General features: G+C 30.5%; 3 protein-coding genes across 3 annotated transcripts; 1 reads left to right on the top strand and 2 right to left on the bottom strand.

Moving 5' to 3' along the window:
* Nucleotides 1–195: 195 nt before the first annotated feature.
* Nucleotides 196–1,711, top strand: LOC106761513 (two-on-two hemoglobin-3). Its single transcript, XM_014645069.2, has 4 exons — nucleotides 196–420; nucleotides 509–639; nucleotides 1,193–1,337; nucleotides 1,407–1,711. The coding sequence occupies exons 1-4, from the start codon at nucleotides 284–286 to the stop codon at nucleotides 1,510–1,512; spliced, it is 519 nt and encodes a 172-aa protein (XP_014500555.1). The 5' UTR covers nucleotides 196–283; the 3' UTR covers nucleotides 1,513–1,711.
* A 6,032-nt stretch (nucleotides 1,712–7,743) lies between these two features.
* On the bottom strand, nucleotides 7,744–8,064 carry LOC106760386. Its single transcript, XM_014643821.1, has one exon. It carries the CDS (start codon nucleotides 8,062–8,064, stop codon nucleotides 7,744–7,746), a length of 321 nt encoding a protein of 106 aa, XP_014499307.1.
* A 985-nt stretch (nucleotides 8,065–9,049) lies between these two features.
* Nucleotides 9,050–12,744, bottom strand: LOC106759741 (nitrate regulatory gene2 protein). The gene is made up of 4 exons (XM_014643069.2): nucleotides 11,588–12,744; nucleotides 11,323–11,498; nucleotides 10,766–10,989; nucleotides 9,050–10,003 (listed from the first exon to the last, which is right to left on the bottom strand). Exons 1-4 carry the CDS (start codon nucleotides 12,489–12,491, stop codon nucleotides 9,211–9,213), a joined length of 2,097 nt encoding a protein of 698 aa, XP_014498555.1. The 5' UTR covers nucleotides 12,492–12,744; the 3' UTR covers nucleotides 9,050–9,210.
* Between the last annotated feature and the right edge of the window lie 3,806 nt (nucleotides 12,745–16,550).

Below are 16,550 nucleotides of genomic sequence, written 5' to 3'. Positions count from 1 at the left end.
ATAAATACCAAAATGATTAATCCTTATATTTTTAATCTTTGTCGCGCACACCGTTTTTGTTATGTAACTATGGGAATGAAAATGACGGAATGAATAATGTAACATTCATCCCTACATACATACATATATATATATATATATATATATATATATATATATATATATATATATATATATATATATATACATTGCACTCTGAAGCCACACGGTCACAGGTTCTGATTCTGCGTGTGGGAGAACAACGCCTGAAAAGTTTGTTGAAAGAGAGATAACTGCTTTCGCGATGCAGAGTCTTCAGCAGAAGGCCTCTGAATGGAGTGGTGTTTCCCCAGATGATGCTTTTGCTATCGACGACGGCGATTTGTTTCACACTCTCGGCCTCCAAACCTTCATTACACTCTCTACCAATTTCTACAACAGGTTAGGTCCTACTTTTGCCTTCTTTTTTTGTTTAAATTGTTGATGATTGAGTTCAGTGGTTTTGATTTGGGGACTGTTCGATGCTTAGGGTATATGATGATGATGAAGAGTGGTTTCGTTCAATATTTGGGAATTCAGACAAGGAAACGGCAATTCAGAACCAGTACGAATTCCTCGTCCAGAGGATGGGAGGTCCTCCTCTCTATTCTCAAAGAAGAGGTTCATCTTCTTCTCCTGTTTCTTCATCAAATATATATATATATATATATATATATATATATATATATATATATATATATATATATATGTATGTATGTATGTAGTATGCTTACATATTTCGAGAGAGTATTTAATTTCTGTACTTAACTTAGTTTTGTAGGGTTTTGGAGTCGTTTTCACATTAAAGAAAAGAAATTGAAGCATCCCACATTAATTTCTACAAGTACACTGAAAGATAAAATTGACATATGATTTGAAATAAAAATAGTTTTAAATGTATTCCGCATTAAATTAAAGTTAACTTACTTTAAATTAATGATGAATTATTTTACGTCTGAATCTACTTTATATTTGAAGAACATTGTTAACGAAACAGCTTCCTAATTTAGGACAGAGTAGGAAAAACACCGATATGATTATGAGCTACCTTCTGTAAAGGATAAAGAAAATCTTGAACAAAAAATAAATAATGAAATTCAGGACTATCTAATTTGTTCAATGAAAAGAGAAGCCTGAGCAGGTACAGCTTAAACTCTTGATATATAAATTGTAGGGCACCCTGCTCTGATTACTCGACATCGACCATTTCCTGTGACACATGAAGCTGCTGATAGGTGGCTAAATCATATGGGACAAGCATTGGACAGTACCTCAGCTATAGATGATGATTCAAAGATCAAACTCATGAACTTTTTCAGGTCTATTTTCTTTCCCACTGCCTCTTCACATAACAATAATTGATGTCCATAACAACATTACTTTTTCAGGCACACTGCATATTTCCTTGTGGCTGGAGTTGAGCGAAAGGATCAACACCATCACACACCATGTAAGGATGCTGCCCTGAAGCAACACCCATGTAAAAACTTCTAGTATTTTCTTCGTACCATATAGAGAAGAGTAAGGTATGATATCATATGTCAATTTCACTGTTGACATAAAAACTTTCAGATAAAAAAGCATCACACACTATGTAAGGATACTGCCCCGAAATAACACCCATGTAAAAACTTAGTATTTTGTTTGTACCATATAGAGAAGAATAAGGTATCATACAAAACTTTTAGGTTGTGTTTGCTTTTGGTTGTTTGGCTGAAGAACGCCGGCGAACTGTGGGATATTTTTCTATAAAATTTACAAGATGGAAATTAAAGAATCTCTATGCTACCTACAAAAAATTAAAGTCACCGTACGTTAAAAACGAAGAAAAAGTTTTTCTTTGACATACAGCAATGTGCTCCAAAATGGGCTGCTACCTGCATCCCGCATATTTCTTCCTGCACTCCCATAATTTTTTAAATGTCTTCTAAGTTGACTTTCTTGGAATATAATTTTTTTTCCCAGAACAAGTGTTACAAAATGTATATTTAGATCTGAAAGTAACCTCTGGAACCTTTGTTCTAAATTTTTTTTTTTTATTCTGGATTGTGTGTTTTGATATATAAAAGAATTTCCAAAAGTGTTCCGGAAAGTAATTTTACATCTGAAAATGTTTTACAATACACTTATTTCAATTCTTTTTTATATTTTGGACTAGATTTCTAAAAGTCATTTTTTGGATCTAAAAATTTCTTCTGGAACATTCAAAGTATTTAAAAGTAAGGAAAGGAGGAAATTTTATTATAAAATAGAAGAAAAACTTATTTTAGAAATTTTATTATAAAATCTTATTCTAAAAATTGTTATAAATATAATGTTGTAGAAATCATATTCCAAAAACCTCAAATGTATCAGAGTATTTTCCGAACAGGTCATTGGGAAATCATTTCAATAAAAACATAAAATGTATTATGGAGTGCAATTAGAAATTATGAGTACAGGAAAGAAAACCCTTTTTGGTCATTGTTAACACCAACCAAAAAGCCATAATGCACAAAGCCCATTGTTAACACCAGAATAAATACAGATGAATTATGACAATAAAAAGAAAACAATAAATACAATTAAAATTTGTAATATAAATGTTATCACAATGAAAATAATTTTAAAAAGATTATGAGTACCGATGAAAATAGTGTCCTTTAAAAAAATGTTATACAATATATGAGTACAAATAATGAAAAAGGTAAAAGATGTATAAAGAAAAAAAAAGTAGTTAAAAATTTAATCCCATTAATAATTGCTATAAATAAAAGAAAATCAAGAGACACACAAGCATAAATAATTTATTTTATGAAACTAAATTATAAGAGAATATTGTAATTTGTAGACCAGATCGTCATAGAATAAACAAAAATGTTAACATAAACTTTCAGGACAATTTTAGACATTACAAAAAGATAAGCTTTATCCAAAATAAAATAAAATTATCTAATGACTTTTTTTACTCTTAATACAATAAGAATTTTCTATTATAAATTCATATTTGTTAAAAATTGTAAGAACAAGAAAAAATATTTTTAATTTTGGAAAATGAGATAAATAATAGATATATTATGTTTATCCATTCCTCCTTTTTCTTTTCTATCTTATTTGAGTAAAGTATAAAAAGTGAATTTTAAAATACAGGAAAGAAAACTTTGAAAGAAAATGATATTTTAACACATTTTTTATAATTATTTTATAATAAAGTACGTGTCATTATTTTATTTGGTGTATTTAAATTTGTATTTAAAAAAATATTTAAACAGATCAATATGAGATATCCGTTATAAAAAGTTATTAAAAAAAATTGTTGTTAAAACAATTTTTTCCATTTTTAAATCACATGTTTGGCTTGAAAGAAAAACAAAATTGAAAAGGTTTTTATTCCCTTTTCATTACTTCCTTTGTCAGAAGTTTTTGAAGCATTGTAGCTGTTAAGATGCTAAATTCAAGTTAAAGCAATTATATTTTGTTTCACCTGAACTGTACTTTCAACTTTCGGTGTTCATATATCCAAAATCAACTCACTAATTATGTTACTTTTTTTTTGTAGTTGTGAAAAAGTACTTATATGATTATGCTATTCTTTATTCTAAATCCATAGAAAGTTGTTGCAATCAAAATCAATGGTCTAGTTCACCTGCAGTACCATACAAAGTTTCGAACCTTTCGGCTACTAAACTTTACCATTTTCTTTCCTTTCTTTTTTTTCTTTTGTTTTTTTTACCCATTTTGTAATTAATCATCCTGTAAATTAGAAAAAGTATTCTTACCCAATTTCTTAAAGTATTTTTAATTGGTATATATAACATTACGTTAGACTGTAAAGACAGAAGTATAAAAAAATAACAATTTAATTAAATTTTAAGTCTTCATTATATTGGTTATTATTTCGATTAATGTTTATAAAAAATATTATAATGTTTTTCAATTAAATCTATATTCTTAATTAGATTAAAACAATTATTTAATTTCATAATATCAAATATAATACTGTGAATTTCAAGAATAAAAGAATAAAATTGTAAAATTTTAATTATTTTACATTTTTTTATTTATAAATTAAATAATAAAACATAAATCAAATTAATAATAAATAATATCAAATGAAAAAAGTTATTATTGACGATGAAAACTTAACTAACAAATATAATAATTTTATATAAAACAAAATTTTTAATAAATTATTAATTAAAAATACTTAACATTATATTAGACTTATTATTATATAATCTTAAGTTTTTCTTTTTAATTTTAATTTTTTATTAAATATAAGAAATAATAATTCATATGATAAGAATTAAATGAAAGTAATATTAGTGATTATTAAAGATTATTCATTATTAATGTAGAATTGAAATGGTCTTACCTAATTCAGCTTTTTTTAAGATGATGTACTTTGTAATATAAAGAGACATATGAATTCTAGAAATATAACGAGACATATATATATATATATATATATATATATATATATATATATATATATATATATATGAATTCTAGAAAAATGAAATTTATATTTGTAAGAATCTTTTATATGTCTTAGATATAAGAATCCTAATTTTAATTTTATGAAGTTAATATATGATGATTATATCCATGATTTATTACTTACATTATCATTATTATTATTATTATTATTTTATGTTTGAGTGTCATATTAATATCGTTCTTCAAACTGAATGCCCAAACTTCTTCTAATTTCTTATCATATAAAACTTAAGTAAACCAACTTTTATATTCTTTTAAGTGATGAAGATGAGTAAAAAATATATACACTCTAATTTTATTCGATTACATTCTTATTGTATAAAAGAATATATAATGTTTGTCCATATTTAAAAAGAAGTTTATCTTTTTGGTATGAAAAAGTGGATAAAGATTTTTTATGAGCTTATTTTGTTAATAAAAGTATAAAGTTTTTAAAAAAATTATGTGGTTTTGAAGCATTTGATTAATGGAAGACATTCCGCCTAAGTTGTATGAATTTGTTTTTTCTTCTTTAAAAGACACCCAAAGAGTTTTGGTTATTGAAACTTGAAATTTCTTTTTTGAGATTTTTTATGTTTTTTTTTGGACAAAAGATTTTGTCTTGACTTTCATGAAACTCATGCACACTCAATGTTATGTTCACATTTATAATCTTTCTTTAGAGTATTGATACACGAAAACGGTTTTCTCAATAAAACGTAGAATTGGTACATCTTTATTTTTATATGATTATACCAAGAATAGTTTTTGAGATTTCTTTTGCACATGTTTTGGTTGATGTTTATTTGTTATTTGATTTGCCTAATCAAGTTTTCGTAGAAAGACCATATTTTGCGTTTATTACTGATGTAAAATATGAGAAACTGTTTCTATCTTGTTCAATTGTAAAATACTTGGTCAAGATCTATCTAATTGTAGACTATTACAACAAAATGTTGATGTGATTTCTGGTGGAGAGGAAATAGTTACACAAAAATTTACTAACATTATTCATAAGGTGGTTGATGCACATGATGAAGTTAATGACTCTTTAACTCAAGTGGTGGAGTTTGTGATAAAGCCTTTGATTCCATCTTTTATGGTGCATCCTGTTGTGATATAACCTAAGCATGAGTCTGTGATGAATAATCATGATAATATTTGCATTGTAAATTTATTACTAAAAATCTTAATAGTGGTGTGCCAGTGAATTCCTTGGTCAATGTCTTTAAAGAATGTCACTCCCATTGTTAATAGTTTGCAGGATCTATAATAATTAGATTTAACTCATTATAGTTCAACGACATTGACATCTAAAGAGGTTCGATATGTGGAGGAATTGAAAATAATTTCTAAATAAAGTAACATGATATATAGGAAGGGAGATTCTAGTAATAAAGGGGATGATAAATCGATTTAAACTATAAGGAAATATAGAAGGAAATATAGAGATTCTCAACACAAAATGGTTAATGTTAAATTTTTCAAAGCAAAAACTTCTAAATTAAAGGTTTTTTTAAATGTGAGAGAATTTACTAATGATAAATTCTTTATTGTACTAAAAATTTGTTTATGAAATATAAAGTATAAAATAATTTTCGTGAAAGAAATTATAGTTTTTTTTTTTCTACAAGTGTGATGTAATTTTAATGTGTTTAGTGTAGTCTTTCCATATTTTTTTTAATAAAATCTTTCTAGCATGAACTTATTTTAATAGTTAAAATAAAAATCTTATCCATCATAATCTTATCTCAAACGAAAGAAATATGTAATTCCTCCTAATAAAATAATAGTTGCAACATTACAGTTTCATGGATGAAGTAGTTTAAAAAAAATGTTTGATCTCGTACGAAATATTCAAATTGAAGTTTGACACAAGAAAAAGACTGACTTTTTTTTATTAAGGTGTTTTGAAATTTACGTCAACTACAAATGAAAGTAAACTTCTTATTTTCATAAATATTTTTAAACAACATTTATTATTTTCAAATAATATGTATTTATTCGCTACTAATTATAATTATTTTTCACAAAACCATATTCACAGAAACTTCTTAAAACTTGTTTGCAATTTCGGAGGAAAATATTTTTAATAAAAACTCAATGTGTTTAAAAGGATTATAGTTACATAAATTTTCAACAATAAAAACTCCAAAAATAATTTTAATATTTTTTTAAGTAGGAAAAAAACTTCTATCATATTTGTGTGAGTGGATAAACTAGGATTAATATTTGGTACATTTAATGTAAAGTTGAAACATAATTTTCACTTTTTACTTTCAAAAAATAATGTGCTAGATTTTTATATTTTCTGATATTAAAATAGTAATTTATCCCGAAACTACATAAATATAAGATATAAAAGAACTTCTCTATACTAAGTATGCGACCGGAGTTTCGTCAGCAATGCATCTTGATTTTCATTAAAGTAAGGCACAAAAGTTTGAAAGTTGAAACATTCAAGCTCTGATTTTTATTTATTCATGATATGCAATAGTTTCCCTTTTATTGCAATAATGAAGTCAACAATCAACAACCAAACATTATTGAATTGACATGAATAACAAACATAGAAACCAGAAGTTAAGATCAAAACTCAAGAACGGCGTTCATTGAAAGAAAGGAACGAAGAGTTTCTCTAATAAATGAACTTTTAATGCTCTCTAAATATAAGTCAAAGTCAAAAGGTAAGAGATAAGTATCCGTATTTCTTGTATATTTATTACCATTACACTGAATTTTTGTATTGACGATTTATTAACTTTAGCATTGGAAAACCTTTAACATTTATCTCTCAAGAGAGTAGAGTGAAGACGAAGATTTGATTTAGTAACCGGACGACTTAGAAGAAGAAATTATACATGTGTTTGAAGTAACCCAACCTCGTATCTGAAACACTCTCTAAAACTATGCACACATAATTGTTTCTCTAATAAATAACATAAAGTGCTAAAACCAGTGGTGATATATCAACACCTCAAGACAAAGGGTGGGTTGAGAAGAGAGATAGAAGCATTTAGCCATGTGCAACCAAATTGCAAAGATGAAATCTAAAATAAGAAAAAGAAAGAGACAAGTTTTTTTTTTTTTTCTGACCATAGAGAGGTGGAGTTTTGGAGAGAATAGTTACAGGTAGATGTGGCACTAAGTACAAAAGTTAGATGCAGTTTTACACATCAATGAAACTCCATTTCTGATTAAAAAAAACAAGACCAGAAATACATAATGAAATGTATCTAAGTTTTTGTTTTTGCACGAGGTTGTCTCTCAATCTAACAAATGTTTAGGTGGTAAGATCCTAGATGGATCAGCAAACCGAGCTGAGAAAGAACGAGGGAGGTTGTCTGGCTCCATCCATCCCATTCCTTGATCAAAGTTCATTGAGTATGTTTGTGGATCATAAACACCCTCCATTGAAGTTGGAGAACTGAATACTCTCTTCTTATCTACTGATGTTTTCAGTTTTCTCCAAAGCATCTGCCACACTGTTTTTGTGCCATCGTAGTGAGGTTTTGTGTAGCTCCGGCCTAACTTGATGTCTTGTGTCCTTTGACTTCTTGAACCAAACCAGTACTTCTTCACATCCATCTGCTGAGATTGCTTACTTCTCCTTCACACCTAAAGCTGCAAATCAAGATGAGATTTTCTAAATAGGCACCAAGCATGCAGAAGCAAAGTCACATGCAGAGTAAAGGAGCTTCTGCATACAAGGATGTATTATTGGGGACAAAAGATGGGGTGTTCACTGACCCTTTTGGTCCTTTCTTTTTAGGCTTTCCAGAGCCTAACTACCCTGTTTCTAATGTTAAGTCCCCCTGTTTAAGATTTGGTATTTTTAATCTTATCTCTGATATAATAATATGTTGGGTGACATTAAGTCTGAACCGCCGCCAACCGTGACAAGAAGCAGTTTTGATTCTAGAACAGACGCATGTGACAACCACCATTAGATGAAAAAGATAAGTCTATGTGTCAAAATAAAACAGCCAAAAGAGTCTTTGTTTGCTAGCTGCCTAACTCTCTCTACGTTCTCACTTGGATTGGATCCTTTGAAATGTCATAAAAATATTAGGTTTTATTAAGAGTGACACCTCTCAACTTTAGTCATCACACCTCATTTTATGTTTCTGTCAACTTATGTTTTCTTATTGTACCATCACAAGATGGAATTCCAAATGATGTTTATTATATGACATATATTCCTTTCATAAATTTCAGATGGACTGTGCTGGGAGCATCTTTTGGGGAATTCAAGTTATTCTACCAATTTTTATATGACAAAAACAAATACAGCTGCTATAGATGAGATTTCATTTCCACCTTTATTTTCAACAGTAAAGGGTAATAATATACAATCTTCTATGACTATGCACTATTCATGATTTAGATAAATAATTTTCAGTAACATGACAAGTCACAACATACGACTAAAGTGAATGAAGATAATGATCTTTTTTTTATCTGGACTAAACGGCTTGAATAAACTTCCAGGACCAATAAATCACTGTCATGACGGAACTAACTCGAACTAATATATTGGCTCATGCAAAATGAGTACATAAACAAAAGACAGTTAGAACTTTAAAAGCTATGACAAAATTTTCACACAAGATTGATAATTCTGCACGTCAAGCTAAAATATGAATGCCTTCTAGTGTGAGGACAATAACACACTAAATAGGTTCGGAATACATAAACTAATCTTCACAAAAGTGGATCAAAAAACTTAATTTTTCATGCCCCACCACCCCGTGACTGTGTTATTGACTTCAGTTTCTCATAAGCATCAAAACAGGCATGAGAATAGTCTGATAAAGCACGGAAGAGTTCAGGCAAGCGAGTTTTGAAACACTGTAGTGATTTCTCTCGCACCTGAACACAATGTTTTTGGTGAGATTCAATTTCTTCTTCTAATTTCTTCTGCAAGCTCTCAACGACAAATTGTCTATCCGAGACAGGGTTGTTGGTGTTCACTTCCTCTCCCCTTTCATGTTCTGCTTCTTCAGGCCCCTTCCGCAGTAAATGCTTCTGGTACCATTCCTCAAAGGCTTGTTTTTTCTTTAAGTATTCCTTTCTGGTTTCCTCACACCTCTCCTTCAACTTCATCTCTTCTTCCTGCTGAAGTATGATGGTCTTTATCACAGCAGCAAAGGAGGAAATAGCAGATTTGGCAAGCTCATCAGGAAGCTTGTCAACATAATCATGCCACGCGTGGAGAAGGTATTGGATTGGCGGATTCTGCGCTTTAGGGGGCGATGATATTTTCTCTTTAAGGTTGCTTTCAATAGGGATGAGATTTAATTTTAGCCAACTGTTAAGAGCTTTTATGTAATGCTTTTGTTGAGTCACAAGCTTCTCAAATTGTAAATGCCATTCTTGGACGACATTCCAAAGTTGCAAAGTGCGTTCGTAATGATGCTTTGTTGTTTCCTTGGGAGCTTGAGAAATATCAAGAGATTTGAGGTCCGTAACTATTTTCAGCTGGCTGTCATGATATGTGCACATATGTTCCCACATATTTGCCATCCTGAAGAAAAATCAAGTGGATTCACGATTAGGAACCAATAGTGGTGCAATACCTTAAGTTTCCCCTTCCATTGGAATAAAAATTCATAACATAGTGGAAGAAGTAGCAAGATAAAACACTCACATGCCATGAATTAAAAATTCTGGATTCAGTTGTAGTAAGTATAAGAGCAAAATGAAAGCTAGGGAAGTAAACATGCCATATCATTCTTATTTTAGTAATAATATAAGAATTGACAATTTTTATAGTAATGAAATGTTCATCCGTCTACATCCTCAGCAACAGAAAAAAGACAAAATAAAACAAATTAGTAGCAAAGCAAGATAAAAACAAAACACAAAACACTCGCTCAGAATTTAGGATCTAGTAGTAGCGTCTAGGTATTGAGAACAACTAGGAAACTATACATGTACAGCAACATAATTCTTATAGTGATTAATTGTATTCTATAGTAAAAAAATGGACTTCAGTATCCAAGGTCAGAGTTTAAATGGCACACAAACTGCCAAGAACTAAACTTCAGTATGAAAGGCTTTTTAAGGTTAAAAAACCAATTACTAGGATGCTGGATTGTATTATGCACCAATGTTTCACATTTCAAACGAATTTAGGTCTACAAGCTAGAAGTTCGGAACACTGCAAATCCTGAAAGAAACTTCCTCTGACAAGTCATTCAAACATAGCAATTAAAACCCATAAAAGATCAAATTCTACAGAATAATACCATTACATCTCTTAAAATTTCTTATCAGTAATACATACTCAATAACAAGAGCCACAAGTTTTGGATACAGCTGAGCATCTCGAATCTGGTTCACTTCTGAAACTGTTGAGTCCATGGATTGCATGTCAACAATATATCTTGTGTGCAAATGACTAACGGCTGCTTTAGTTTTTTCCAAGGATTCAGCGCTGGCACCACGCTTCTTCTGCTTGTTTAGAATTGCAACTTTTCTCTGATACTCGAACTTCATTAGCTCACCTTGCTGTTGACAAGTGAAGTTTTGTGACTCAAAATCATAAATCAACAAAACATGAATAGAAATATGAGAAAAAGGTACATGCAATGATAGTGTAAAGCATATTTACATTGTCATATAATCACAAACCTTCATGCATGTTAAGTTCATTGACTTCAATAATAAATAGATTAAAAGTCATGCTAATGATAATGTTTGAATGATTGACAATATAATTTTCTTTACACAGAAATGTCTAAATATTGAACTCTACAAGAAAATATTAATACTCTCTATCAAGAATGAAAAAAATTAAACATAATGAAAAGGGCAGACAAGATCATGGACTTTGACACCTACCTTGACCTCTTCATAAAGTTTCTTTTCCCAGGCCAGCAACTTGTCCAAAACAGTGGCATGAGTTTCATACTCTTCGGAATCAATATCATCTTTCCCAGCATCCCCATTGGACACACCTTTGAACGACCTGTTCCAAGTTATGACGCGCATAACCCTAGCAGAATGATCAATGTGCCCTGTTCATATCACCACCACATGAAATTAAACAATCTCAGCAATTCAACAAACTTAAACTTCAAAACAGAAAGAAACAAATCACCCCTACCGCGATTATCAGCAAAATTGGAATGATAATGCAACCTAGTAGCCTCAAGCATCTTGGTAACTTCTTGAGCACTCTCGGAAGCCTTCAGAAAGTGATCATCAAGGACACTGAGAATCTGCATCAGAGTAACGGAAGGAACCACCTTTATTGCTCTCCTAAACTCAGCTGGAGCAGTTTTAGAATGCTCAATGTGCATCTTTGCCTCACTTATCTCATCATGCTCTTCATGAATGTTTTCATTTACATGTTCCTGCACTTTCTCTGGAGTTTTAGGCTCAACCTCGTCTTCAACCACATTCGCCATTTTACCCTCAATATCACCATTATCATCATTATCGTTATTATCATCATCATCATCATCTTCAGCATTGAGAGAAGCTCCAGGCATGTTGTCCACCATGAAGAAATAATCCCAAGCCATGCCCTTAGACTCCGGCATCGGCGGCGGAGGTGTCTTCATCTCCGGCGACAAGGATCCGGCGGTTTTCTTCACCAGCTTGGGGGTTTCTTCTTCCTCCTCCTCGGCGATGGTGAGCGGAACGGGGCTGCTGTGGTGCATGGCGCCAGCGGGCATGGTGGCGGCGCGCGTGAGCGGTACAGGGGAGAACTCGGGGAGCGGCGGGGGCGGGGGAGGAAGGGAGTCCTCGATGGGCGGCGGGGGTGGCGGTGGAGGGCCAGCGGTGACGGTGGGAGGGTCGAGGGGCGGTGGAGGGTGGGGGTCGTGTGTCTCGCCGAGGGCGTAGTCGCTGAGGGCGGCGCCGGTGTTCTTGAGTGCGACGGCGTAACCAGAATGGCCGGCGGCGAAGGCGTTGCGAGCCACGACGGCGTCCTTCATCAAGTTCTTGCGGTCCTTACAGCGTGACACGGATTCCTCGTTGTCTATTCGGGACTGTGCGCAACCCATTTCGGAAAAGTCGGAGGTTGTTGTTTTGGGAGGCAGAAATGTAGTAAGTTGTCACAAAGAAGATGTGAATGAGCTTGGGATCGAAACGGTGTCGTATAGATATGGGTAACGAGTTTTTGAGATCTCAGAGTTGGCAGAGCAGAGAAGCGCACAGGAGAGAGTGCGGTGTGAAGCAGAGAGAGTGTGGAGTGAGTGAGTGAGTGAGTGCAGAGTCACACAGGAAAGGACACAGATTCGGTTATTCGCCGCGACTCTGAATTTTTATGCTACTCGCTCAATTTGGCTATGAGGTGTCCCTGTCAATACAATTTTAAAATAACGGTCATATTTTTTTTAATAAAACTTTCTTTATCTGCCTTTATCACAGATTAAATTGCTTATTAAACTTTATCATATTTCTTCTGTTTTTTCGTTTTCACATTTTGTATTTTCCGTAAATTAGAACCAAAATTTTTAACAACTTTTTTAAAGAAAAAAAATATCATTATGATGTGTTAATAAGATGAAATGTTTATTAAACTTTATCATATCTATCAATTAAAATACAAAATGAGGAAACATAAATAGAATCACAAGTAAAAAAAAAAACAAATTAAGTTAAATATGACTATAGAAAAAGGTGTTGGGTGTTTCAATATTAACAAGAGGCTTTTACGGAAACTTCAGCTTTCAATAAATGATTTATTTAAGTAAGGTCATGTAAGCTTATTTATGTAGGTCTAATTTAAATTTCATTTTCAAAAAAAAAAATACGTTTTCTATGGCATGTTACTGTGTCAAACTCAACATCTTTTCCATTTAGGTTTTCAAATTCAAATTTCAATTAAATTTTGTCTCTCTTCTTTCTTAGATTTAATTATTTAGACTTTTTACGTTTTTCTTTCTTCTTTTAGATTTAGTTTAGATTATCATTTTTTTCTTCTTTCTTTTTTTCTCTTTTTGAACTAGTTCCTATATATCATTATAAAAATGGAATCTCTTAGATTTAGTTTAGATTATCATTTTTCTCTTCTTTTTTTCTCTCTCTTTTGAACTAATTCCTATGTATCATTATGGAAATAGAATCTCTTAGATTTAGTTTAGATTATCATTTCTCTCTTTTGAACTAGTTCCTATACATCATTATGGAAATGGAAATAATTCATATACATCGTTATGGAAATAGAAATGGTAAACAAGATATGCTTTGAAGCAATTGATAGAAGCTTCAGAGACATTATTAAAAATGTTAATAATGCAAAGAATAAAAAAAACTATTAGGTGGTAAAGTGGTATTTTAGAAGGTGATTTTAGACAATGGAACTATCTAGACTAAATATCAGAACATTTACAATTTCATTAGTTGTTGCTTTGTTGATTGATCATCATTTTGTTTTTTTTTTTATTGTTATTTCTCTTTAAAGCCTAACATTGATTTGTAAAGTGACAATTTTTCTAATAATTTTAATAAATAATTTCAAATTTTTGTTTATGGTCTTTCTCTAGATTTTGATATGCCTTGACCTTGATTACAACCTTTCTGATTATTTCTTCCTCTATTTTCAGTATTAAATGTTGAACCAAAATTAAAATTGGAAGATTCTACTAAACTTTTCCTGCCAACATCAAGTAACAAATGTTCTTAAACTTGAAGTTGTTATTACTTACAGAATTACTAACTTACACCCCAACCTTTCCAGAATAAATGATAATAAAATTAATGTTGACTACACAATAATTGTATTAAATTCACTAATATAATAAGTAACCGAGTTATCTTTACTAATTTTGAGATTGATTAACCTACGAATCAAATACACTTTATTAAATGATTTCTCATATATATATATATATATATATATATATATATATATATATATATATATATATATATATATATATATATATATATATATATATAACAATGTTTGCATCAAATTTACTATTGTTTTCTCATTTATGAGGTTGAACACAACATTTTTAGATAATGTTTCTCATTCCTGATGTTGAACGAAACATTTTTTACTAATGTTAGTTGGATCACACCAAGTGATTTAACGACTCTCAATCTGACTATTTCATGTCATTTGGCTTCTACCCTCTTAAGAATAGATACAACTTCTTATGAACTCAAAGTTAATGGCGTGCTTTTAAAGAAAGCTCCTACTACTTCCCTAAATGACAATAAAGAAAAATAAAAAATAAACAACGCAAGAGTTTAATATTATTCGACATATAATGTATAAGCCTATGTCCACACTACACTAGAAAATATGTTTATTTTGATGTATAATTCAAGCCTTACATAAAATTACTTATATAACAAAGTGAAAAACAACATCTCACGTTACTAAACAATATAAGACTAACTCAAACTACAAATATTAACATATGAGCCTCCTTTGTTCTTATCTCAAGTTGTATATTTTTTTAAGTGATTTTTAAGAATTAAGTGATATAAGAAAAACAGTTAAGGCTTCTATTGGAATTATTTTATTCTCTGTTCATATCTGTGCATTTATGTTCATATATTTTTATACTTATATTCCTTTTTTATATTGCTCTGAACAATTATATATATCCATTGTACTATCTCCTTATCATTCAATAAGAAATACAATATTTCATTCTTTCTTCTTTTGTAACATGGTATAAGAACCATGGTTAAAGCCTATCCTAGCGAGCTCTAAGTGGGCATTTATCTTTCTATTCCACCCGTTGTCGGGTCAGTATTGGACCACCCAATTTCTACTATCACGCACGAGATGTCTATACCTCGGCGTGAAAGGGGTGTGTTGGAAGTCCCAAATCAACTAGAGATAAGGTCAAATTATAGTATATAAGTGAGGTGCAAGGTGCAAACCTCACCTTTCAAGCCGGTTTTGTGGGGTTGAGTTAGGCTTAAACTCACTTTCTAATATCTTTCTTCTTTTGTAACAGCTTCTCATAATAATTTACTTTAAAATGGTTGTTGAGAGGAGCACATTAGTTTACTAAATAGTTATAATCCAATTCCTTTTTTTCATTTCCCGTCAATAGTTGGTCTATCGATCGATACAACTCATTTAATTTGAGATGTTAATGCATCTGGTTAATCCAACCCATTTAATGCACATGGTTATCATTATGTTGGAAATGTTTCTCATGTTTGAACTGCTAAATGTTTAGTTTTGATTTCTTTCTATCCTTAAAAGAAGTTAACACTTTAAGGTAGCCATATAACTTTCTATTATCAAAGACATAGCAAAGGGTCTTATTTTCCTTCCTTATTCATTGCCTTCTCGAAAGGTCCCTCGTGCCAACTTCAAGTCATCTAATGTCCTAACCCATCAATATAGTAAAGGGTATACCATTCAAAGTTCTAAGACTATGGTTTCTCCTCTACTCCCAACCAAACATAATGCAGAAAAACTAGCCATAAGGAGATCAGTAGAATTTGTTTAATGGAAGAAGCTGACACACAGTGTTGATGTTTATTGCTTTGGCATCATTGTAAATGGCAAAATCCCCGGCCATATTATAGGTGAAATAGAAGAAACATTCAATGATCTTTCAAAGGGTAACTGTGCTGGACAATGTGGGAGAACATTTTTCCTTTTATCTCTTATATATATATATATATATATATATATATATATATATATATATATATATATATATATATATATATATATATATATATATATATATAAAGATATTTGGATGTATATACTTTACATTTCCTATTTTTTTATTATTAGAATTAAATGGATGAATTGTGTTCAACATTTTTTCATAAGTAACATTTTTATACTTGTTACTTTTTAAAGTTTTTTTTTTTAATACTTTAAATGGTTTTAATTTTTGAGTACTTTGAATAGTTTTAATTTTCATATGTTCATTATTTTGTATGTAGGTTCAAGTATAATTTTGAGTATATTTGTATGATCATATAATTTAATTTAGTTTATATCGATTTTAATAACTATATTTGTTCTCACATTCAAATTTAAAATTTTTCTTTAAACGTTGTTTAATTACTTTATTTGATATATATATATATATAAAATGACATTTTAGAAATGATAGGTTTAAAATTAG

This window comes from Vigna radiata, chromosome 5 (assembly GCF_000741045.1).
Source record: "Vigna radiata var. radiata cultivar VC1973A chromosome 5, Vradiata_ver6, whole genome shotgun sequence".
Lineage (NCBI taxonomy): Eukaryota > Viridiplantae > Streptophyta > Magnoliopsida > Fabales > Fabaceae > Vigna > Vigna radiata.
Note: the sequence above shows the minus strand (reverse complement) of the source record. Positions and strands in the feature narration are given on the sequence as shown.

Excerpts from the sequence above, each read along its gene's own strand:
- LOC106761513 (XM_014645069.2), top strand. The coding sequence starts at position 284 with ATGCAGAGTCTTCAGCAGAAGGCCTCTGAATGGAGTGGTGTTTCCCCA. Across the intron at positions 421-508 it reads TCTACCAATTTCTACAACAG|GGTATATGATGATGATGAAG; the intron begins GTTAGGTCCTAC and ends TTCGATGCTTAG. Across the intron at positions 640-1,192 it reads TCTCTATTCTCAAAGAAGAG|GGCACCCTGCTCTGATTACT; the intron begins GTTCATCTTCTT and ends TATAAATTGTAG.
- LOC106760386 (XM_014643821.1), bottom strand. The coding sequence starts at position 8,064 with ATGGATGTGAAGAAGTACTGGTTTGGTTCAAGAAGTCAAAGGACACAA.
- LOC106759741 (XM_014643069.2), bottom strand. The coding sequence starts at position 12,491 with ATGGGTTGCGCACAGTCCCGAATAGACAACGAGGAATCCGTGTCACGC. Across the intron at positions 11,499-11,587 it reads CAATTTTGCTGATAATCGCG|GGCACATTGATCATTCTGCT; the intron begins GTAGGGGTGATT and ends TGATATGAACAG. Across the intron at positions 10,004-10,765 it reads CTTGTGGCTCTTGTTATTGA|GATGGCAAATATGTGGGAAC; the intron begins GTATGTATTACT and ends ATTTTTCTTCAG.